At 48.4% G+C, this 24530-nt stretch overlaps 1 protein-coding gene across 2 annotated transcripts in view; it reads right to left on the minus strand.

Moving 5' to 3' along the window:
* Window positions 1–2652: 2652 nt before the first annotated feature.
* IL7R (interleukin 7 receptor) overlaps window positions 2653–24530 on the minus strand; it is a 61990-nt gene continuing 40112 nt past the window's right edge. Inside the window, exons 9-14 of one of the 2 annotated variants that reach the window (XM_083154904.1) lie at window positions 23896–24050; window positions 21828–21869; window positions 17217–17379; window positions 14553–14643; window positions 8460–8535; window positions 2653–4726 (exon numbers count right to left, since the gene is read on the minus strand). In XM_083154904.1, coding sequence (XP_083011030.1) covers window positions 4226–4726; window positions 8460–8535; window positions 14553–14643; window positions 17217–17379; window positions 21828–21869; window positions 23896–24050 — 1028 coding nt within the window. In that variant the 3' untranslated portion in view covers window positions 2653–4225. The remainder of the gene's footprint in view (window positions 4727–8459; window positions 8536–14552; window positions 14644–17216; window positions 17380–21827; window positions 21870–23895; window positions 24051–24530) is intronic. The other variant, XM_083154909.1, reaches the window with a different exon arrangement.

Below are 24530 nucleotides of genomic sequence, written 5' to 3' on the forward strand. Positions count from 1 at the left end.
TGAGCCTTGCGGTACTGTAACTGACAGAGGTAGGGAAGAGGAGGTGGACAGAGAAGCAAACAGTGAAAGAGTGATTAGATAGGTAGGATGAGAACCAAGAAATGTCTGTGTCTTGAAGACCTAGGAATTGCAGTGCTTGTATGAGAAGAGAGTGGTCAGTAGTGTCAAAGGCAGCGGACAGATCTAGAAGAATAAGTAGAGAGTAATGGCCTTTAGATTTAGCAGTGACTAGATCATTTACTACCTTGGTCAGTGCTGTCTCTGTGGAATCTTGTGAACGAATGCCTGACTGAAGTGGGTCCAATGAGTTGTGAGAGTTAAGAAAGAGTGTGAGGTCAAGTGGGTTCCTTTTTTCATACCTGGTTGGCTTGTCCATTATTGCCCCCTTTTTTGTTGAAGGTTCAATCTATCATATCCTCTGCAACTCCCTTGTGTCCTCCACTCTCTCCAACCTCTCTGCTGGTGGACTTGTCCCGTTATTGCCCCCTTTTTTGTTGAAGGTTCAATCTATCATATCCTCTACAACTCACTTGTGTCCTCCACTCTCTCCAACCTCTCTGCTCCTATGCGCCCCGGTTGACCAGCTCTCCAAATCTGACAATAAACTGGTTATGCACATCTCCTGTGCAGCCAAATTTCAGATCGCTAAATCCTGGAAACTAGCCTCCCCTCCAACCCGTCAGGAGCTGCTCAACCGTGTTTGGTTTATTTATAAAATGGAGTATATACCGTAACTAGCCTTTTAAATTACATGATCGAAAACTTTTATAACACTTGGTCTGCATGGTACAGGCTATACAATGTTGAGCTTCCTGGCTCAACTTAACTCTGTTTACTAACCTCCTATTACCTCACCTATCTCTACTTACTGATCTGTCTACTTATATTTATTTTTCTTACCACCCCCTTCTTTCCTCCTGGCTTGCTTTTCTCCCCCAACTCGTGCCTACTTACCATGCCCCTCTTCTACCCCCATTTTCCCCTCCCGACCTTTCGACCTCATTTAATCCCTCCCCCCTCCTTATTTTTTGCTTGCTTCTCACCCCACTCTGTGGTTTTCCTTGACCCCCTCTCAGAGCTAACTCTCACTTCATCCCTCTCCAGATGCCCCTCGAGCCGCATTCCCCTCACAGCTTCTTCCCTTTGGTTCTTCTACATGTTATTACTCTATTGTTGACTAGTATATTTGTCATTCTCATCAGAATATGTTACTGCCTTGTTATAACTGTCTCTTTGTTATATTTTAATCCTGTATTTTCATAATCTAATAAACATACAGTATACGGTACAAGAAAGAGTGTGAGGCGAGTGTAGGCAAGTCTCTCAAGTAGCTTGGAGAGGCATGGGAGCTGAGAGATAGGACGGTAGTTAGAGAGAGAGTTTGGGTCATAATTGTGGTTTCGTTTTAGAATGTGTATAATAAGGGCATGTTTGAGCAGAGAAGGAAAGATACCAGTAGAGAGTGAGAGAGAGAGAGGTTACAGATTTTAGTTAAGGTTGTACAGGAGTTTTACTGACTCTTGAGGGTATAGGGTCAAGAGGAGAGGTAGTAGAGTAGGAGGAGGAGGAGGAGGAGGAGAAGAGTGATGATACTTCATCTTCACTTGTGGGATCAATGCAGAGAAGGTGCCAGATGGTAAATCAGACAAGGATTTGAGCAGGTCACTGGATGGGTTAGATCATACCATTTTAATCTCAAATTTTCTCAATGTTGTCCTTGAAGTAGGAAGCAAGTTCTTGTGCACTGATAGTGTCTGGTGGGGATGGTACGGCAGGGCAGAGAAGTGATTTAAATGTATGAAAGAGTCACTTAGGGTTGGTGGCATGAGAAGAGATGATAGATTGGAAGTATATTTGTTTGGCAGTGTCATAACGATAGGAGTGATAGGTGGTCTTATATGTGAGGAAGTCACTTGGATTCTTAGATATGCGCCACTGATGTTCTACTTTACGTGACAGTTTTGTAGGTGTCTTGTTGATTTAGAGTGCCACGGTTGGTGTCAAAGCTATGGTTGGCATTGAAGCCTTCGTCAAGGGCTCTCCCTAAAATCTGGTTTAGGTGGGATACAGCAGTCTCAGGAGAGGTAAATGTATAAATTGGTGAGAGTTTTTTTGCAGAGAGGTGGAAAGTTGTTGAAAATGTACAGTGTTAGTATTTCTGCTGGTTAGAGGAGGCCTGCATGATTTCAGTGCATAGTTTGGGGTAATGGAGGAGATTGAAAAACTGATCAGGTTGTGATCAGAGAGAGGGAAAGGAGTGTTCATGATTCAGAAACAGAGCATAGCCTGGTGAATACAAGATCCAGGCAGTGGCCCTCCTTGTGAGTAGAGGAGTCAGACCATTGGGTGAGGCCAAGAGAAGACGTTAGAGAGTGGAGTTTGGAAGCATGCAGATATTGAAGTCACCCATGTGACTAGTGATTGTGGAGATGTCAGAGGATAAGAAGCGAGGGAGTTGTTTGGGAAGCCCAGGTGGGCGATAGATAGCTGCAACACGCAGAGAGAAAGGGGTGAAAACCCTGATAGAGTGAACTTCACATGATGTAAATGTGAGTGAAGGTCGGAGGGATTTCTGTTTTTCACTGAAGTGAACTACCAGCTTGCAATAAACAGCACGACACGAATTGCTTTGAACAACAGTATATATATTTATGTATATGAGTATGTCTTATAAAGTCATAAATAAGGTCATTTTTTTTAACAGATACATTTCATATATTACTTTCACTTGCAGATTACATTCATAATATGGTGCAACACATTCTTAGCAACAATACCAGTACCAGGGCCGGACTAATTAAGGGGCACATTGGAGCCTCTCCGAGAGGGCCCCACAACCCATATATAATTCATCTGCCTGCCTCTTTAATGGAAGCCCCCTTAGCTTTACTCCGGCTCTGATCAGTACACTAAATAGAGGTATATGATTTGACGTAGTATAAAGCATTTAAATACTAAAACTGTATAATATATGTTGAATCAGCAGATGTAAGAGCAGCAACTTCATTTAATAAAAAAATTGTATTCTGGATTCAAAGCAGTGGCCAGTCCAGCGATCGCCTGCCTGGCAGCTCTCATGTATTTTCCTGGTTTAGAACTCTAGCTTTGCAGCAGTATTATATTTTTTAGCATTTCTCTATATCATTATTGCCAACCAATTTGGACTACAGAGGAGGGGCTACGCTGCAGCACAGTCCAAAATACAGATAGGGGAGCTGCACCAACTGCCATTCCAAACTGATTTACTGGCAGTTGGTGTGGCTACCTTGAGTGTTGGACTGGGTTGCAGCCCCTACTCTGGAGCCACCACAGTTGCCAACATTTAAAAAAAAAATCCAAAGGACCATTTGTTACTGAGCCAGAGCTACAACACAATAAATACTTTTTGATTGACCTGTCCGCTAATGGCTAATTGCACATGCGCCGCTCGAAGGCCACGCATACGCAGAAGCCCATAATATTGATACATACCATACTAAAATAAGTTCCTATTGCTGATAATTATTAGAGAAAACTATCTACAATTGATAAACTGGCCCCCTAATCTGGCAGGGAGGAGCAGCTCTACAGAAGGGGGTGGGGGTTGGAGGTGCCGTGTCAGAGGCAGTTGGGTGTAGGGATGGCCATCGTTGCCGTTGCCATCGATGGTTGCCATCGATAGTGGAATACTATGCAATGGATGACCATCAACGGTTTTACCTATTCATTTTCTTTGATTGGTCTGTGGGCCAATCAAAACATGGGGGCAGGGCATCATGCGTGCTGGGGGCGGAGCTATGCTCTGTGTCCCGGGCCCTTGGGGAAAAAAAACTATTTGTTTACTCTTGACATCAATAGAGGGAAACCATTTGGTTCTCCACCATCGATAGTAAAAATCTAGTTGGGATGCATTGGTAGGGGCGCATGCAACCACAACGACTTGGCCAACCACTACAGAGGACATAGTACTGCAGACAACTTGGATCCCACAGTACATGGTCTGTTCTTCCATGTTCCTGCTCTGCTAGCGAACTAACCCGGTAACAATGTTATAATTCTAGTGCATTGTCCGAAACCTGACATTAGAAGAGGAGCTGGGCCCCTTAGAGAGTCGGACCCACTGAGGATTCCCCCAGTGCTCCAGTTGTCCAGCCCGACCCAGATCAGAGGGTAGACCCATTAGGAGGTAGGGGGGCATCTAGTGTACACTGGGCACCGTCACCAGCCCTGAGATCCAGAAATTTTATTAGAAACTATTATGTGGGCCCTGTTTTACAGCAGCGCTTGGTGTCTTAAAGGCTGACATAGCTATATAAATATCTTCCCAGCATAAGACCTTTAGCCCATTGTTTGACTGCTTGACTGCGTCTGAGCACAGGGGTACAGTTCCTGCCCCAGCGCCTGACATTACTGTACAACTGTCATTTGATGGAGTGCATTCAGGGACACTAGCGCTGCGTGGCATCACATTAGCATTCGGATTCTCCAATGAATTGTCTCCAAGCGTGTCAGGTGCATTCTCCTGATTTGAAGTGTCACCAAGATGAGTCATAGAAGGGATAGCTGTTCTGCTGCCCTCCTCTGGAGACGGGATGTTATTGCAGGCATTTGCCTCAGGTTTTTCCATACGGCTGTCCGTAGTAGTGAATTGTAGATGGTCTTCTGTCCTCACAAGTGCTTTCATATAGTCTACTTTATTAATGGGCATATTCTCAAAATAATCAGGATTAAAGCTCATGTAAAGATCCTGTATGACAAATAATAATCATTCTTACATGTGTCAATTTACCAAATGCCATCAACAATTTTCAATATTGGTTAGAGGAAATACACTTTATAAGAGCGAGATGTACTAAGCCTTGAAAACTGATAAGATGGAGAGTGATGAACCACCAACCAATCAGCTCATACCTGTCATTTTTAAAACACAGACTGGGACATGGCAGTTAGGATCTGATTGGTTGGTGGTTTATCACTCTCCATTTTATCACTTTTTAAGCTTAGTACATCTGGCCCTCAAAGTGTGATTTGCGCTAAAGTACACTAAGACATCTCTGTTCAAGGCACAAAATATTTTTGGACTGAAAGCTATTAAAGTGTCTACAATCTGCCCAAACACCTACAATCGGCTGGTGAGGTCATTGTGATAATTTGCATATACAGGGTGACGTGATCACTTTTGTACTATGGGCCAGATTTAGTAGAGAAAAAAAGCAAGTTACTTTGGCCCTTATTCTAGTTGACTCGGTCGGATGCGTATTTCGGACAGGAACCGATTATTCTTAGCCCCGCCTACCGTACGGATCACTCACACCCAGAGCTGCAAGTTTGGCGGTACGGGGTGGTACGGCGTACCATTAAAAGAAATACTGCCGGTACCCCGTACCGCCATAACAAATCTGCCCCCAAAGTGTTTATTGCGCATGCGCGCATATGTAAGTGGTGGGGGGCATGGTTTTCGACGCCCCGCCACAGCTGATTGCTAGCGGAGGGGAGGGGAGCGCATTGCGCTTCTCTCCCTCCCCTCAGTGTGTCACTCAGACTAGGCTGTCAGGCGACAGCCAATCAGAGCTCGCGGGCTGGCAGCCAATCAGGAGCCAGCCCGCGAGATAGAAAGAGCCAGGCAGAAGGGACGGGAGATGCGCTCCCTCCCCCTCCCCTCCCCAGGGAAGCAGAACAGCGGGGGACTGTAGGGGGGAGAGGACCTGACTGGACCGGACACAGCCAGCACTGGTGAGTTGTGCTGCTGTGGGGACATTTATGTGTGGCACTGTGGGGGCATATTATATCTGGCACTGGGGGCATATGTGTGGCACTATATCTGGCACTGGGGGCATATGTGTGGCACTGTGGGGGCATATGTGTGGCACTGGGGGCATATGTGTGGCACTGGGGGCATATGTGTGGCACTGTGGGGGCATATCTGGCACTGGGGGCATATGTGTGGCACTGTGGGGGCATATCTGGCACTGGGGGCATATGTGTGGCACTGTGGGGGCATATCTGGCACTGGAGGCATAGGTGTGGCACTGTGGGGGCATATCTGGCACTGGAGGCAAATGTGTGGCATTGTAGGGGAATATGTGTGGCACTGGGGGCATATCTGGCACTGGAGGCATATGTGTGGCACTGTGGGGGCATATCTGGCACTGGGGGCATATGTGTGGCATTGTGGGGGCATATATCTGGCACTGGGTCACTGTGGGGGCATATCTGGCACTGTGTGGGCATATTAGTAATGGGCATCAGTTGTGCGGTGTAATGAGCATTATGGTGTGGGGAATAATGTGTAACGGGCATTATGGCATGGGTCATATGTATTGGGTGTGTGACGCGTAACAGGCATTACTGTGTAAACTTTGGCCAAGTGCCTTCGGCATGCAATATTCCAGCCACTCCCCCTAGTGTCATATGACCACGCCCCTGGTCACACCCCCGACCACGCCCATTTTTCGCCGCGCGCCGAAAACTTTTTCCTACTTGCACCACTGCTCACACCATCCGAATGCGGTAAGACGCCGAGCGTACAGACCGTGAGTGGATGTTTCATGAGAACACCTCCTCCATCTGTGGGAACCTCCCCATCCTCCGATGGTCGCTGACCATCGAATGAAGGACCGAGCAGTCAGGCAGCACCGAGTGCTCCAGACCACTCAGACATTTTTCCATATGAAAGCAGGGATAGGGGCGGGCAGCTGGCATCCGGCTATGTCATATGTCTGCCCCCTACACGTGCGTCACGGTCACATTACCATACGTACGCCCAGAGTTTTCACGGGAACGCCCATGAAACACGGGGCGTACGCATATGGTAATGAGCCCAAACAGCCCTTCACGCCCCTCTCCACCCCCTGCTCGGATGGTTCCATATGATCGTTTTTTGCACGGGCCTCACTCCGTGTTTGGACCTGTGAAGCGTTCGCACAAATGCGCAGATACACCTCTGCACATGCGCAAATACTGTACCAAACATCGGCCGTCGGACCGCACATGGAGCCGTCCGACTCAATCAGAATAAGGGCCTTTGTGCTGGAACAAACCATGTTGCAATACAAGGGGAGCAAATACATTTGAATGGTTTCTGTGCAGGGTAAATACTTGCTGCTTTTGCATGTAGCCCACAGATGTTAGACAGCTTTATTTTACACAGCAATTTAGATGTCAGTTTGAACACAATCTAAATCTCGCTGCACATGTTACATCTGCCCACCTGCAGCGCAGCATGGTTTTGATCATTTGTGCATTTTTTTTTGCTTTGCTACCAAAGTTGAATCAAGCCGTATGTACAATTTGTAAATTGATAATAATTTATTCTTATTAAGAAACAGGTTCTGAGGATAAGACCTCTATGCCCTTATATGGGTGACTACTGCACAAGATCATTTTGCTTCTTGCACCATACCCTCCCACATGGCTGGACAGAGAACCAATACAAATTAGCAAAAGGGGCATGGCCATGGGCAAAGGGGAGTGGCCTTGTGCTGCTCCCATAGAAATCAATAGAGCTGGAAAAAGCTGAAAACCGGTACATTGCCCTTTTTGGCTGGTACAAACCATAAAAAAACGGTACTGGACAGGTCAAAAAGGTACAGTTGGAGGGTACGGTGCACTAATACGGGGGAGATCAGGGCTTGGCTGTGTGCAGATGTATTTTGCCTGTCTCCCATGGAAAAAAATCTTGCACAGAAAATGACAGTTGGTCTTTGGCTCTTTGTCAACCATGGAACAACTCTACAGGCTGTGTGTCATTCCAGATATTGCAGTCACATTGGGATGCAGTGATGCTGCTCCCTGGTTGCCAACACCGCTCACACACCCCGGTTATGGCACTGGGTGGCAGGGATAAACAAGGACAGTTTTTCTTCTGTTGCAAATTGCAATGGCAGCTAAGGTAAAGGAACCTTAAGTTTGGTAACCAGCACGTACCAAGATGGGAGTTCTATTGAAGATTTTATGTTGGTACCGGCAATATTCTTGTAGAAGGTGCTAAATAAATAGAGCTTCCATCTTAGTAAGTAAACTGCATAGCATACATACTGAAAACACTGACCAGAAAGCAGCAGCAGCAATAGAGTACTAGCGCTATACATTCAGCAAAGTGCCACCTTCTATGTAGATTAGTCGGTGTGGTTATGCTAAGTGGCGGTTGATTTTGGTGCAATAATGAACACCTAGAAGATGTTATTAATTACCGATAACTTTAGCTAAAAAAGAGATTTGTCAATATCCTAAAAAACAGGTTACAAAGTATAAGAAATATATTTAGGAGGAGTATCCGCTACTAGAATGCTGAGTAATTGGGGTCTCACCAAATCTGGGGCTAGAAGTCCCTACGCAAAAGATAACATGTTCAGGGATTTATTTTTTTTTTCATATTCCTGTAGTTTTTACATATGGTTTTTAAAATTCCTTAGCTGAATGCAGTGGATGAATACAATTAGTGTTACATTTGAGGCACACCAATCCCCGGAGTCCTGTACCTTTTTTGGTTTCTTGCATAGTTTCTCCAGCGTCCTTTTGTGATCGGGAATTTCTGGCCACACCAGAGGTTTTATGCTGGAAAAGCAGGAGAATCGTTAGATGTTTGGCACTCATACGCATTTAAGCGAAGTGTTTTCTTTTATTTTACCGAAAAATTAGGTTTAATTTTTAATTTCAGTTTATACTTAGAAACATTGACTCAAATCCCCAAACTAGCTAAGCGCCAAATGCCAGTTGCATGGTTAGTAATGTATGTAATAAGAGACACATATTGTATTTCCTACCGGGACTAGTGGACACCCTGGGGACCTACTGTAGTCATGGTTTCCTCCTTTTAGAATGATCTTTATATACATTTTATATGCAAAAGGACCCAATGCTTCCTCGTCCGAAAGGGAAATTTTTGGAATTTATAATATCATGTCCCTAAGACCAGGGAGGCATACAGAGAACCAAGACGTATTTTCTGAAGGCAGTCTGCAATAGATCCCACTAAGGGACTGTTTCTGGTTTGCTCAGTAAGCTGCGAACACCGCATCTTATCGAGCACCAGAGTCGCCACCCCGCCAAAATAGGGCTCCAATAGGGAAAATACTATTTGTTACTTTTTTAGCATCAAATGAAAAAAGTAAAAAGAAACCCCCAAAGAACGGCAATTCCAGAATTTAGCGCAAATCAGCCTTAATTAACCCTTTGAGTGCCAGCGTTGCTGTGAGATTCTCAAAATATCCGCTAAAAATGGAAGCGCCGCTCACAGCGACTGTTCTTTTAGTATAAATACAAATACAGACAAGTCAATTCATTGAAATGTAGTTAAATATTGCACCCAAACATAGAACAGTCGCTGTGAGCGGCGCTTCCATTTTTAGCGGATATTTTGAGTATCTCTCACAGCAACTTTGGCAGGGTTAAACTCATGCTGCATGCAGGGTACTCAAGGCTATCGCTTTCTACGGATGCAAACTGTGAGTCCTAACATATAGCGCAAAGTAGGGACGGCCATCAACCTACTTTGATTTAAAATCATCTATGCTCTATACCGGATGGAGAATACTTTTACCATCCATGGGGAAAACGGGTGCCGGATGACGCTTCGACAGTGGTGATCCCGACAGCCAGTATCCTGACAAGGGGGATCCCGAATCACAGGGGCTATTCTCTCTTGTGGAGGTCCACTACCCCCATAGAGGGAGAATAGAACTGGTGGCGAGCCACCAGGCCCGCAGTGTGGCGAGCGCAGTGTGGCGAGCGCAGTGAGCCCCCAAGAGGCTTCTTTGCGCTTGCCCCCCTGTCGGAGCACCGGCAGTTGGGTTTCCGACGTCGGGATACTGACTGTCGGGATCCCCACTGTCGGAGCCCCATACCACTCCCGGGGAAAACCAGAGGGTTATAAAACCAACTACCGCTTTTGTTTTTAACAAGGTGCCAGACACAGAGCATAGCTGTACCTCTCAGCACCAATGATGCCCTGCACCCATGCTCTGATTGGGCCTGCGGTCCTATAAATACAAAAGCAGGGATGACCATCGTTGGGCGAAACTGTCAAGGGTTCCTTCGCTTGCAGATAGTCTTACACCATCAAGGTTAACCATCCACGGTACCATCAATGGTTAATTCACTGATGAAGATCCCTAGCGCAGATTTTGCATTTCATGAAATTAGCGTTTTGCAGCAGGAACTGGGCGGCAACATGATCAGGGCAGCCGAGAGGAATGCCCGGCCCCGGTAAAATTTTGGGGGCGTGGTCTAAGTGTGGGAGGTGTGGTCACCTCCCAAACTTAGGCCACACCCCCAAAATGTTTAAAGGAGGGTGAAAGAAAACTCTAAAAACTCTAAACTCAGCAGCAGTAGCAGCACACACCTACAGCATGTGCTGTGCTGACAGTAGGCTCAGCATGAGCTCACACGCTGTCAGCGAGACACTCATACTGAGCCTGCTGTCAGCCCAGCACATGCTGTAGAAGTGTGTGCTGCTGTTGCTACCCGGGAGGGACGGAGGGGGAAGGGAGGGGTCAGACCAGGGCCCCTGCAGGGCCCCTCCAGCAAGCCTGGGCCCGGGTAATTAGTACCCGCTCCCCCCCCCCTCTCGGCTGCCCTGAACATGATAGCGTGGAACTGTTCTGTCCTGTGTTCAGTGCTGTGCGTGTGTAGATAGAGTTCAGTGCTGTTCTGAGTCATGCATACAGAGAATGGAAACCTGTTGTAAATGCATCTCTTGCACGGCTGTAGATGGAGAATCAGTGGGGCCTATGAATATTTGTATAAGCAGTAAATCTGGCTTCCGGGGTCACGTGCAATGCCACTTTTGAGTCAAACTAATGCAGTGTTCATTAAATGTAGCCCATGAGAGAACACCCAGATACCACCTTGCTACACCACAAGTGGAAAAATTCTGAACAATAGACATTGCCCATCAGGGCCGGATTAAGGTTTGTGGGGGCCCTGGACAACACAAGGTTTGTGGGCCCCCCCCCGCCCCCCCTCCACACAAACTCTGACCCCCACCCCCCCGCCAGTTGGTCGGTCAGAGGCACAGTCCGCACACACACAGACACCCCCCCGGGAAGGTACCTTGCGGGGATCGGTGCTGCGCTGGGTCTCTGCGGCGCATGCGAGGTCAGCAGCGGGGTCCCTGCGGCATATGGGAACTATCTGGGACCCCGCTGCGGACTTTACATCCACCGCAGGGACCCCCTAGTTCCCATCCACCACAGGGACCCCGCGGCGGACCTCACATACACCGCAGGGACACGCTGCCCGCCCCGCTGCCTGGCAGCCACCCACTGCCCGCCCTGCTTCCTGGCACCCACCGCCACTGCCGCAGCAGTGGGGTTGCGGGTGTGGGGGCCCCGTGGGTAATCCGCCACTGTTGCCCATGCATGCAAATGACTTGTGTTCAACGCTGCATCAGCCCCATAGTTCATATCTTACCTAGTGATAAGAAGATTACCCAATGATGGGGTCAATGCACTGCGCTGCATAAATGCCAAATTCTTGAATTGGTTTATGATCTTTGTTTTCCCCTCTATCCAGATTCCAATATACCGGCATAGCATATTCCCAATAACAATAGGAATAAAAAGACAGTAATAGTAATATGGTATTCCTACCAGCAGTAGTGGTATCTGGATGGCTGACAGGCAATTACTTGGCTGACAGTTACTGTCGGTCGACACTAAAATGTCAGCATACCATCTGAGCAAACTCTGATTGGCCGGAAGCATAGCGAGCAAGACAATGACACAAAAAAATTGCGTCAACCTTTTTGTGTGTATCTGTGATCACCAACACCCCAGCTTTCTCCTTGCACCCGCAGAGATGCTTAGCAACATCACATTTGTTGGGTCAATTTGTTGGGTCAATCTCTTATATATTTGGCTACATCTGTCACTCAAAGTGTGTCTGGAGCTCTAACGCTGGGTGGAGCCTCTGACTTACATGACTGACTCACATGACAGAGAACCAGCCCAGTGAGCCCACAGACAGTGCCAGACACCCTCTGCATCTCCATGTTACACAGCAAAGACACAGCTACTCACCAGACACACCAGGTGAGCGCCCCACACCGCCATACCTCCCAACATGACCCTCTCCAGGAGGGACAGAATGCTCTGTTTCTGGACTTCCATCTTAATTTATGATTGTCATCACCTGTTTTAAACAGGGTAATTGATAAGAAAGGTGTTTAAGCACAGGTGATGGTAATCCATAAATTAAGAAGAAAGTCCAGAAACAGAGCAATGTGTCCCTCCTGGAGAGGGTCATGTTGGGAGGTATGCACCTCCCTCCCCCCCCCATTCACGGCATCCCCACGATTAAATGGCACATGCAAAACACTGACATGGCTATGGTCGACAATGAAAAAGGTTGACAAGATTTATTTTTCACGTTTTCAATGTTTTCATATTCATTCTCATGTGTCGACATGGACACCAATGAAGTGCCACACTTATGTCAACATTTACATGTGTTGACCTTTCTGTGTTGATTTTTTCTTGTGGCGATTCGCGGCACCCCCTGTGACCCCCCTCCCGCGATTTTCAGCACACCCCCCGCAATTCGCGGCACCCCCAGTGACTCCCGCGATTCGCGGCCCCACCCCGTGACACCCCCCCTCCTGCGATTCGCGGCACCCCGCGACCCCCCCTCCCACGATTCGCGCCAACCCCCGGGCCCCCCCCACGACCCCCCTACCGCGATTCCCCACCCCTGACCCCCCTCCTGTCATTGTGGCAACCCCCCGTCCCCGCGACCCACCCTCCCGCGATTCACTGCAACCCCCTGCGTCCCCCCCTCCCACGATTCGCGGCACCCACACCCCCCCGCGACCCCCCCCCTCCCGCAATTCATGGCATCCACCCAAGACCCCTCCTCCCGTGATTCGTGGACACCCCTCACCTCCTCCCTCCCCCCCCCACCCCCGCGCGCGATTCATGGCAACCCCAGGATTAAATGGCACATGCAAAACACTGGCACGGCTATGGTCGACAATGAAAAAGGTTGACATGAGTTTTTGAAGATTTTTTTTTATTTTTTTTAATGTTTTCATATTCATTCTCATGTGTCGACATGGACACCGATGAAGTGCCACACTTATGTCAACATTTACATGTGTTGAACTTTCTGTGTTGATTTTTTCTTGTAGCAATTTTTTTCCAGTGACAACTATGAACTATGTGCACGTCAACCTACACATCATCAACCAATTCTTTGTATAATATATAACACCTGTTCTGTTTTACTGTAGGTGTTTTAAGTCAGATCTTTTACTGCTACTATTACTGTTTATGTAAATGCATTCTGAATGACAGCAACATCCTACCATCCTTCTACAAGAATATATAACCAACTAGGTGATTCATCACGCCCCGTGCCCCCCCCTCCCGCAATTCACGGACCCCCCGCGCACCCCCCCTCCCGCGATTCGCAACCCCCCCCTCGCGCAATTCACGCCCCCTCCCACGCTTTGCGGACCCCCGCCCTCTCCCGCGATTCGCCGACACCTGCGCCCCCTCCCTCCCTTGATTCACGGCACCCCCCGCGCCCTTCCCGCAATTCACGGCACCCCTAAGCCCCTCTTTAGTCCCCCGTATACTCACACACCCCTATCACTACCCAGCTTCCTGCTCTCCTGAACCGTAACTTCCACCACTGGGGAGTCGCTGACCCTGTTTTGCCCACATGCCCCTATCATGCCTCATAGCCCAGCCTCCTGCTCTCATGCACCCAAACTCCCACCCAGTAGGAGGAGACACTGACTAAGGGCCACCATCCTGTACTCCTGTACTGCCACGCTGGACCCTCACCCACTGGCAGAAGCTGCACAGTATCTCCCATCCTCCTCTTTAGTCCCCCTTATGCCCACACACCCCTATCACTACCCAGCCTCCTGTTTTCCTGTGTCGTGACCTCCGCCAGTGGGGAGCCGCTGACTCAGAAACACCCTACTATACTATTGCACACACACCCACAAATGTCACTGTACCATCCACACTATCAATGTACATCTTACTCTGTAACCGCTTTTTAATTAAACAAAACAATACACACCCCCTTCCACATCATATGCTCTCTATTTAACACATTTCACCTATAACTCAAGTTGCAATACAGGCCATCTTTCATACAATTCTAACCATCTTTCTCATATACAAATGTTCACAAATTAAGGGGGCGCAGCCCCTTACGACGGTGTGAAGAGCGCCCGTAGGGCGCGATGAATCACCTAGTGTAATTAGAAGTGACGTCGACAGTGATTGAATACCCGCATATGAGATCCCAATTAGTCTAGTTGGCCAATGACCAAACACTAGATTATGGTAATCCCAGCCTATTTCCGACCTGTCTTCATACCCCCTAGGTAAATGGGTGTTACTGTATAAAAGTTAATTATTTCATTGACACTTGGATCTTTGCACATATGTAATTCATATGGAAAATAGCTCAGTGTGTACGCACTATTTTGGTGACAGATATATCTATCAAAGATTTTGGCAAAGTCTTTTGAAATGAAAATCTTTGAGTGTGTATGGGCCTTAACTTTGAAAGCATTAGAACATGTTTTACTGGTTATTCTCTCTATGTATTGTTACCTTCTTTTCCAGAACACTGCAATGAATATGGCTATAATTAGCAGGACCAGTACAATAATAGCACTGAAAATGACCAGGAGTAAATCACTTTCTGGAAAAAAAACAAAAACAAAGAAAAATAATTATATAAAGTACAGGTTTCACTTACATGGGTAACGCGGGCAGATGCCAGTACGGTATACAGTCACTAGGTCGACAAGGGGATGGTCAACATGCATGAAGGTCAACATGGGGTTAGGTCGGCAGGTCATTAGATTGACACATGCATTAGGTTGACATGGGCTAGGTCGACAGTCAAAAGGTCGGAATAGGGTTTTTCACATTTTTTGAGCCAACATTTGCCGACAGGCGGTATTTCGTGCCCTACTATCCACTTGGGTGTGGTGGGAGAATAAAATAGTGTGCCGAGCGTAGAGAGGCATAGTGCTCCTAGCATGGCGAGCACAGAGAGCCATGCGAGGGGACTTGGTGCACTTCTTTAGTGCCCATGTCGACTGTGTCGACATGCGGGATAAAAACGTGAAAACCCAGATTTCGACCATGTCGCTGTTGACCTAGCCCATGTCGACTTAATCACCTGTTGACCTAACCCCATGTCGGCCTTCAGATGTGTTGACCTTGATGCATGTCAACCCAATGCATGTTTACCTTGGTGCTGTTGACCCTATGACCCATACCCGCCAGTACACAGAGCGGTCCTTATGCATTAGAGTCAGTGGTAAAGGCTAAAATGCAAGATCCAACCACAGAGCTGATTTGCCTGCAGCTCTGAATCAGTACCATGGGTAAAATGTAATAGGGTGTCATTTTGGCCAATTTTATGGAAAATAGTTCATGTAATAGGGTGTGATAGCCGCAAAAGTCGCATGTTGTGGGGTACCGTGCCCCAAAAAACCCCACTATACACGTTGGCGTGGAGTTGATTTTATATAGTGTGGTGAGCGCAGCGAGCCACCGAGCCTGAAGCGTGACGAGCGCAGCGAGCAATACCTGTGAATAATGCTGCCCTCGCCACGCTTTGGGCTCGGTGGCTCGCTGCGCTCCCCACACTATATAAAGTCAACTCCACGCCGACGTGGATAGTGGGGGTATGAAAAGGTCGGAGGATGCGTACCGCCGCCCCTCGCGGGCTCGCTGCACTCGCCACGCTTCGGGTTGGCGTCCATCGTGGGGTGGCGTTAACAATGGGGGGGCATGTGACCCATCAGGGTGGGTATACAATGTAAATTGGGGTCTGGGGGGCATTTAACATTGGGACCAATGTAAAATCGGGTCTCAGGGACCATTTTACATTGGTTCCAATGTAAAAATCGCGTTGATCGCATCGCTTGCGATTTGGTTGCATGCGATGCGATCGACGCGATTTTTTAGGACCCGATGGATACAATTTTAATCGCTGGCGCCGTGCTAGGAAACAAGTACCAAATTGCCTACGGATTTCCCATATTTTTAAAACCAGCATTGGCTCTTGGACCAGTCCTGGTTCCAAATATACGGGGAACAAAAGAAGTAGGGGTCCCGTATATTTTTGCAACCAGCATCAGACTCCAACAGTTAGTAGGGTAATGCCACAGCCGGGGGACACTTTAGTACAAGGTCTCATGGGCCGTGATATTAACCCTCTAACTGCTCAGCCCTGACCCTGGGGGAGTGTGGACACCCCCAATAAAGGGGACCAAGCCCTAGACCTTCCAAGGCCAGGGATGAAGCCCGGGCTGTCCCTGGCACTCCTGGGCAATGGGTGCCGGATTAATAGTCATCTCCATAGTACAGCGAGATCCGAGACTGACAGGTCAGCAGAGCTCAGCCATTCAGAGAAGCACAGCTGACGTGGCACTCCCTAATTGGCTGGTGGATCCTGCAAGTGACAGAAGTCACCCAGGGACTCGGCATTAACCCTATTACATCTGCCCCCAAGTCTGAGCACCACTTACTGACCAAAGCTAAACAACAATGTTAGTATTGAGACCTTAAAAAAAGAAAAAAAAGAATATGTGTGTGTGTGTGTGAAAAATAAAGATCACGTCCGACCTCCCTGTTTGCTCACGACTGGCCGTTCTATGATTCATTGAAAACTCTATCAGCCAGAAGGGAGGCAGCTGATTGGCTGAGAGTGCTCTCTCTCAGTCAATCAGAGAACAGCCAGTCATTTGACAGGTTTTGAAAAAAAATCTAATACCCGTCCCGGCGTCCCGCTGATGATATGATCACCGCCCGGCCCGCACCTGCTGCCTGCCCCACTGCTCCTCATGCCCACTAGCGGAGCGCCCAGTACCCGCCCCACTGCTCCTCACCGCCCGCTAGTGCAGCACTCCTTGCCGCCCTTCAGCTCCCCAGTTTTACAAGTGATAAACTTGCAAGTGATTTTATCACATGCCAAAAAATGGCACATCAAGTGCCAAATCGTGAGCTTCGGGTGGCTCACAGGAGAATTGGGTCCGACTTGTCCTTAGGATAAGTTGGCCTAATGTATGGGGGCCTTTACACATGTAGACACACATATGTACCCTGTAGAAGGGCTTTTGGAGCATCAGCATCCGCTACACCGGCAAGTGACGTACATGAGGACATAGCTCACAGAATCTGTCCGCTAATGTTTTCAGTGCAAATAGTAAATTTGGACTTATAGCCAGGGCCCCCGGCACTGCAATGATCTTACTGTACCCGTTTCAATCTCCTCTGTTTCAAAGACGACTGTTTTACTCCACTGGCTCCACGGTCCTTCAAAGTAATCTCCATTCGGCTTTGATCTAACTCTGGCCTCGTACTTTGTAGAATATTCAAGATTCCTTTTTGAAACCCGTAAGTCGCTTGAAGTCTCAAAACACTACAGTAGGTGGCAAGTGAAAAGAACACATTAAAAATGCATTTATCCTACTTACTGTAGTAGATAAAACCCCATACACACTAGACGAGATCTGAGCGATATCTCGTTTAGTGTGTACACTTAATAACGTTAACGATACGCGCTCACATGCATCATTAACTCCCTCCCGCTTGCCTATTCATATACAGACGTGAAGACCTCGTTACCAAGGGTCATGTAGTGGCTGCTGTATGTGCCCCCCTCCCGGCGCCATCATTCTCTCCCCCCCGCTGACATCGGCAAGTTCCCGCTGCCGCCAATATCGGTAGCCTGTATGGGGCTTAAAACCCTTTGCGTTTCCGTCTATTTGTACAGTAGAAAACAAAATAAAGTAAATTCAGGCACATATAATTATATCAGACATATAAAAAGTTCCCAGTTATATTCTTTTACATTAATTGCAGATCTATCTCTTATATATTTGGCTACATCTGTCACTCAAAGTGTGTCTGGAGCTGTAACACTGGGTTGTGGACTTCCATCTTAATTTATGATTGTGATCACCTGTTTTAAACAGGGTAATTGATAAGAAAGGTGTTTAAGCACAGGTGATGGTAATCCATAAATTAAGAAGAAAGTCCAGAAACAGAGCAATGTGTCCCTCCTGGAGAGGGTCATGTTGGGAGGTATGCACCTCCCTCCCTCCCTCCCTCCCCCCCCCCCCCCATTCACGGCATCCCCACGATTAAATGGCACATGCAAAACACTGACATGGCTATGGTCGATAATGAAAAAGATTTATTTTTCACTTTTTCAATGTTTTCATATTCATTCTCATGTGTCGACATGGGCACCAATGAAGTGCCACACTTATGTCAACATTTACATGTGTTGACCTTTCTGTGTTGATTTTTTCTTGTGGCGATTCGCGGCACCCCCCGCGACCCCCCTCCCGCGATTTGCAGCACACCCCCCGCAATTCGCGGCACCCCCGGTGACTCCCGCGATTTTCGGCCCCACCCCGTGACACACCCCCCCTCCTGCGATTCGCGGCACCCCGCGACCCCCCCTCCCATGATTCGCGCCAACCCCCGGGCCCCCCCTCCTGCGGTTCACGGTGCCCCCCACGACCCCCCCTACCGCGATTCCCCACCCCTGACCCCCCCTCCTGTCATTGCCGCAACCCCACGCCCCCGCCACCCACCCTCCCGCGATTCACTTCAACCCCCCGCGCCCCCCCCCTCCCACAATTCGCGGCACCCACACACCCCCCCCCGCAATTCACGGCATCCACCCACGACCCCTCCTCCCGTGATTCGCGGACACCCCTCACCTCCTCCCTCCCCCCCCACCCCCGCACGTGATTCACGGCAACCCCAGGATTAAATAGCACATGCAAAACACTGGCACGGCTATGGTCGACAATGAAAAAGGTTGACATGAGTTTTTGAAGATTTATTTTTCTTTTTTTGAATGTTTTTATATTCATTCTCATGTGTCGACATGGACACCGATGAAGTGCCACACTTATGTCAACATTTACATGTGTTGAACTTTCTGTGTTGATTTTTTCTTGTGGCGATTCGCGGCACCCCCCGCGACCCCCCTCCCGCGATTTGCAGCACACCCCTCGCAATTCGCGGCACCCCCGGTGACTCCCGCGATTCGCAGCCCCACCCCGTGACACACCCCCCTCCTGTGATTCGCGGCACCCCGCGACCCCCTCCCACGATTCGCGCCAACCCCCCGGGCCCCCTCTCCCGTGGTTCACGGTGCCCCCCACGACCCCCCCTACCGCGATTCCCCACCCCTGACCCCCCCTCCTGTCATTGCGGCAACCCCCCGCGCCCCGCGACCCACCCTCCCGCGATTCACTGCAACCCCCCGCGCCCCCCCCTCCCACAATTCGCGGCAATCACCCCCCCCCGCGATCCCCCCCCCCCCCGCAATTCACGGCATCCACCCACGACCCCTCCTCCCGTGATTCGCGGACACCCCTCACCTCCTCCCTCCCCCCCCACCCCCGCACGTGATTCACGGCAACCCCAGGATTAAATAGCACATGCAAAACACTGGCACGGCTATGGTCGACAATGAAAAAGGTTGACATGAGTTTTTGAAGATTTATTTTTCTTTTTTTGAATGTTTTTATATTCATTCTCATGTGTCGACATGGACACCGATGAAGTGCCACACTTATGTCAACATTTACATGTGTTGAACTTTCTGTGTTGATTTTTTCTTGTGGCGATTCGCGGCACCCCCCGCGACCCCCCTCCCGCGATTTGCAGCACACCCCTCGCAATTCGCGGCACCCCCGGTGACTCCCGCGATTCGCAGCCCCACCCCGTGACACACCCCCCTCCTGTGATTCGCGGCACCCCGCGACCCCCTCCCACGATTCGCGCCAACCCCCCGGGCCCCCTCTCCCGTGGTTCACGGTGCCCCCCACGACCCCCCCTACCGCGATTCCCCACCCCTGACCCCCCCTCCTGTCATTGCGGCAACCCCCCGCGCCCCGCGACCCACCCTCCCGCGATTCACTGCAACCCCCCGCGCCCCCCCCTCCCACAATTCGCGGCAATCACCCCCCCCCGCGATCCCCCCCCCTCCCGCAATTCACGGCATCCACCCACGACCCCTCCTCCCGATTCGCGGACACCCCTCACCTCCTCCCTTCACCCCCCACCCCGCGCGCGATTCACGGCAACCCCAGGATTAAATGGCACATGCAAAACACTGGCACGGCTATGGTCGACAATGAAAAAGGTTGACAGGAGTTTTTGAAGATTTATTTTTCTTTTTTTAAATGTTTTCATATTCATTCTCATGTGTCGACATGGACACCGATGAAGTGCCACACTTATGTCAACATTTACATGTGTTGAACTTTCTGTGTTGATTTTTTCTTGTAGCAATTTTTTTCCAGTGACAACTATGAACTATGTGCACGTCAACCTACACATCATCAACCAATTCTTTGTATAATATATAACACCTGTTCTGTTTTACTGTAGGTGTTTTAAGTCAGACCTTTTACTGCTACTATTACTGTTTATGTAAATGCATTCTGAATGACAGCAACATCCTACCATCCTTCTACAAGAATATATAACCAACTAGGTGATTCATCGCGCCCCGTGCCACCCCCCTCCCGCAATTCACGGACCCCCCGCGCACCCCCCTCCCGCGATTCGCAACCCCCCCTCGCGCAATTCACGCCCCCTCCCACGCTTTGCGGACCCCCGCCCTCTCCCACGATTCGACGACACCTGCGCCCCCCCTCCCTTGATTCACGGCACCCCCGCGCCCCTCCCGCAATTCACGGCACCCCTAAGCCCCTCTTTAGTCCCCCGTATAATCACACACCCCTATCACTACCCAGCTTCCTGCTTTCCTGAACCGTAACTTCCACCACTGGGGAGTTTAGTGACGCTGTTTTGCCCACATGCCCCTATCATGCCTCATAGCCCAGCCTCCTGCTCTCATGCACCCGAACTCCCACCCAGTAGGAGGAGACACTGACTAAGGGCCACCATCCTGTACTCCTGTACTGCCATGCTGGACCCTCACCCACTGGCAGAAGCAGCATCAGTATCTCCTACCCTCCTCTTTAGTCCCCCTTATGCCCACACACCCCTATCACTACCCAGCCTCCTATGTCGTGACCTCCGCCAGTGGGGAGCCGCTGACTCAGAAACACCCTACTATACTATTGCACACACACACCTAGACAACATGCACACACAGCCCCCCCCCACACCCACAAATGTCACTGTACCATCCACACTATCAATGTACATCTTACTCTGTAACCGCTTTTTAATTAAACAAAACAATACACACCCCCTTCCACATCATATGCTCTCTATTTAACACATTTCACCTATAACTCAAGTTGCAATACAGGCCATCTTTCATACAATTCTAACCATCTTTCTCATATGCAAACGTTCACAAATTAAGGGGGCGCAGCCCCTTACGACGGTGTGAAGAGCGCCCGTAGGGCGCGATGAATCACCTAGTAATATATATTTGTCTAGTGTCCGTGTGTCTAGGAAACACTGCCATCTGTGGCAAAACATGAAGCTACATCTTTTTCTCACACATGCAGAAACACAAAAGGTAGCAGACTAGCTTTCGAAGCTTTTGCTTCGAGCAGACTTACTATTGCTAAATAAGTAACGGAATTACTTTAACACAAAAAGACTATAAAAGGTTAATTAAACCCTCATAAAGAGCACAGTGACTATCCAGATGCGGAAACGCATTAATTATTTGATCATCAACTGTAACTGGAGGAAAAACATCAGAGTCCTGTGCAGTATAATGTAACATATATAATTGCACAGGTGCCCAGTCTGGAACCTTATTGAAGATATGGACCCTTGGGCAGTGGGGCCCACTGGGAGTTTCCCAGTACCCCTTGGGCCAGACTGACCCTGCATGTGGACATCAGTAACACGCACCTTCTTATAGATTCCCATTCTGTATGTTTTGTTTTCACATATCTGAAATATCCAAATTAAAGAATGAGACAGATATAGAAGCTTTCATATAATTAGGACACGTTTTAATTTCTTGACATTATATCAAAGAGTAACTAAAGTGGGAGTGTAGTTCTGCGCTGCATTGTGTACAGTGCATTATATATCACAATTGGCAGGAAACCTGGCATCTGTGGGCACAACTGGGTGAAGGTGGGATAGGAGCGGAATACATGAGCACCGATCGGGATTGAATGCCGCAGATCGGGTTCGAATGTGGCTGAAAACTGTTTGATTTAGATTTTTTGACTATATAAGCAAAATCAAATAGAAAAACAGTAAAAATGTAACTGTGTGTATGGGGCTTAAGAGTTCCTATAAAAATGTTCCGAAACTCCTGCCACACCTTCTGCTTCCAGAAAGGAGGCGAACAATGCGGTGGCCCATATGCACTCCAGAATTCGTGCAAGGATCACATCAGCAGCACCTCTGGGAAGAAGTCCCGGGCAGGCAGCAATGGGCAAGAGAGACAGAGCCAGCAGGACTTCATATTTGGTGCTGCTGCAAGTCAATCACAGCTCGCAGACTGGCAGCCTATCAGGAACAGCTCCTGATTGGGTGCCAGTATGAGTGCATCTGAGCCTCTCACAATCCAGCCCCCCCCCCATAGCAACCCTGTGTGCACCCAATCATTCCTGGGACACCCTCGTCTGCTAAGTATACCCTATTGACGCCTAGTTCCCTGTCAAGTAGCAATTAATATTAATCATCTAAATACTAATGACGAAAAGTGTTCCTCTAAGCAGCCAATCAGATTCTTGCTGTAATTTTGAAGAATGTACTAGATAATTGACAGCTGGATTCTCATTGGCTGTTATGAGTAACACCTCCATTGGACATTTGATACATCTCTTGAATAGTAATTTGGAGTCTGACCTATTGTGATATACTGGGAAGTATGAGTATAACGTAGAAGGACCCAATGACTTGGCAATGGAGGACTTTGACCAGAGAATATGTGTGCGCTATATAAATAACTGTTAATAAATAATAAATAAAATAAATGATAATGTCGCATTTATTGTGCAAAATATAGATAAATATACATTAAGGTACAACAACCCTCCCGCACCCTCTAAGGATCCATCTCCTTGCAGGTGGATATGCGTCTGAATACAGGTGGTCTCCACGCTTGCCCACACTTTCAGCCCCCAATCAGCCGAAAACAGATGTATGTGAAACTCTGCATTAAGCCTTCAGAGCACAGTGGCATGTCATAGAGCAGGCATGTTCAAACTGTGGCCCTCCAGCTGTTGTGTATCTACACATCCCAGCATGCCTTGCCATAGTTTTAGCATTCCCTAAGAGCAAAACTGTGGCAAGGCATGATGGGACTTGTAGTTTCACAACAGCTAGAGGCTTTTGCATTAGTGGCCAACATGTTAAATGCTCATTGCTACAGGTTTCATGCTCATTGCCAGGGGTAACATGCTCATTGCCAGGGGTTTCATGCTCATTGCCAGGGGTTTCATGCTCATTGCTAGCGGTTGCATTCTCATTGCCAGGGGTTACATTCTCATTGCCTGGGGTTTCTTATTCATTGCCAGTATATTTTGCTCATTTCCAGTGGGTTACCTGCTTTGTCAGGGGATTACATGCTTGTTGCCAGGGGTTTACATGCTATATAAATCGCTAGCCAGAATCTGTAACTTCTAGGTAGCGATATACGCTACCCAGTAGGACCTCTGGCATCTATCCATCTGTCCAGTAGCATCTGTCTCCTCCAAATTGGCGGACATTTTTGAAGGGACATTTTTAGCAGATTCCGTACGGACAGCCAGTCCCATTGGAATCTGCAGAGACCATGCCCCCCCACTGCGCCGTCTCCCCCAAGCCATCACTTGGGCTGCAGTGCCACTGTTACACCACTGGGTGAGGGTAGTTTCAAAAGATGCTGCTAAAATCTTGCCTAGTGCACCACATTGGCCAGTGCCGGCCCTGGTCAGTGTGAATGAAGACTTCAGCGCAACATGTGAGCACATTTACTTACGGGCCATTCCTCCGTCTCAGTACGCAGGACAATTTCATGAACCAACTTCTCCTTTAGATAATCATAGCCTATATAAGATGTTTCAATATTAAATAAATAATCCTCGGTTTGATTATTATAATTGATGAATAGATTCAACGGAGGGTCAGGTAGGACTGTATACCAAAGGAAAAAAAAAAAAGAACATGAGTTGAATCGTATACCGACATATATTTAAATGAATATATTTTGTTTTAACATGCTACTTGTTCTCAGAGAAATGATGATAACCAAAATGCAAAGTACAAGACACAAATACACTAAGTTAGAGGGGTACGGAACGTTCCCGGAACTCTCCTCGCTCTGTGCTCCAATCTACAGCGGGTGTGCTGTATAGTGTAAGAGGACTCAGGTACGGGCCCTGCCAGCTTTGGGCCCAGGAGGAGTCACTGTGCAGCTTGTCAAAGTGTGACGCAACGTAAGTGCAAATTCATAGTGAGACCAGATACCCACCAATAGAATTCTTCTCCTCTCTACCAGCAGATTAACAATGATCATTTAGCCCATTGGGACCACTTCAGTGGAATTGGGGGTAATACCACACGCCATTAACTCCTATGGGGGGCCTCCAGGATGCAAACACTGCACATATACAT

This window comes from Crinia signifera, chromosome 1 (assembly GCF_055691185.1).
Source record: "Crinia signifera chromosome 1, ASM5569118v1, whole genome shotgun sequence".
Classification (NCBI taxonomy): Eukaryota; Metazoa; Chordata; class Amphibia; order Anura; family Myobatrachidae; genus Crinia; species Crinia signifera.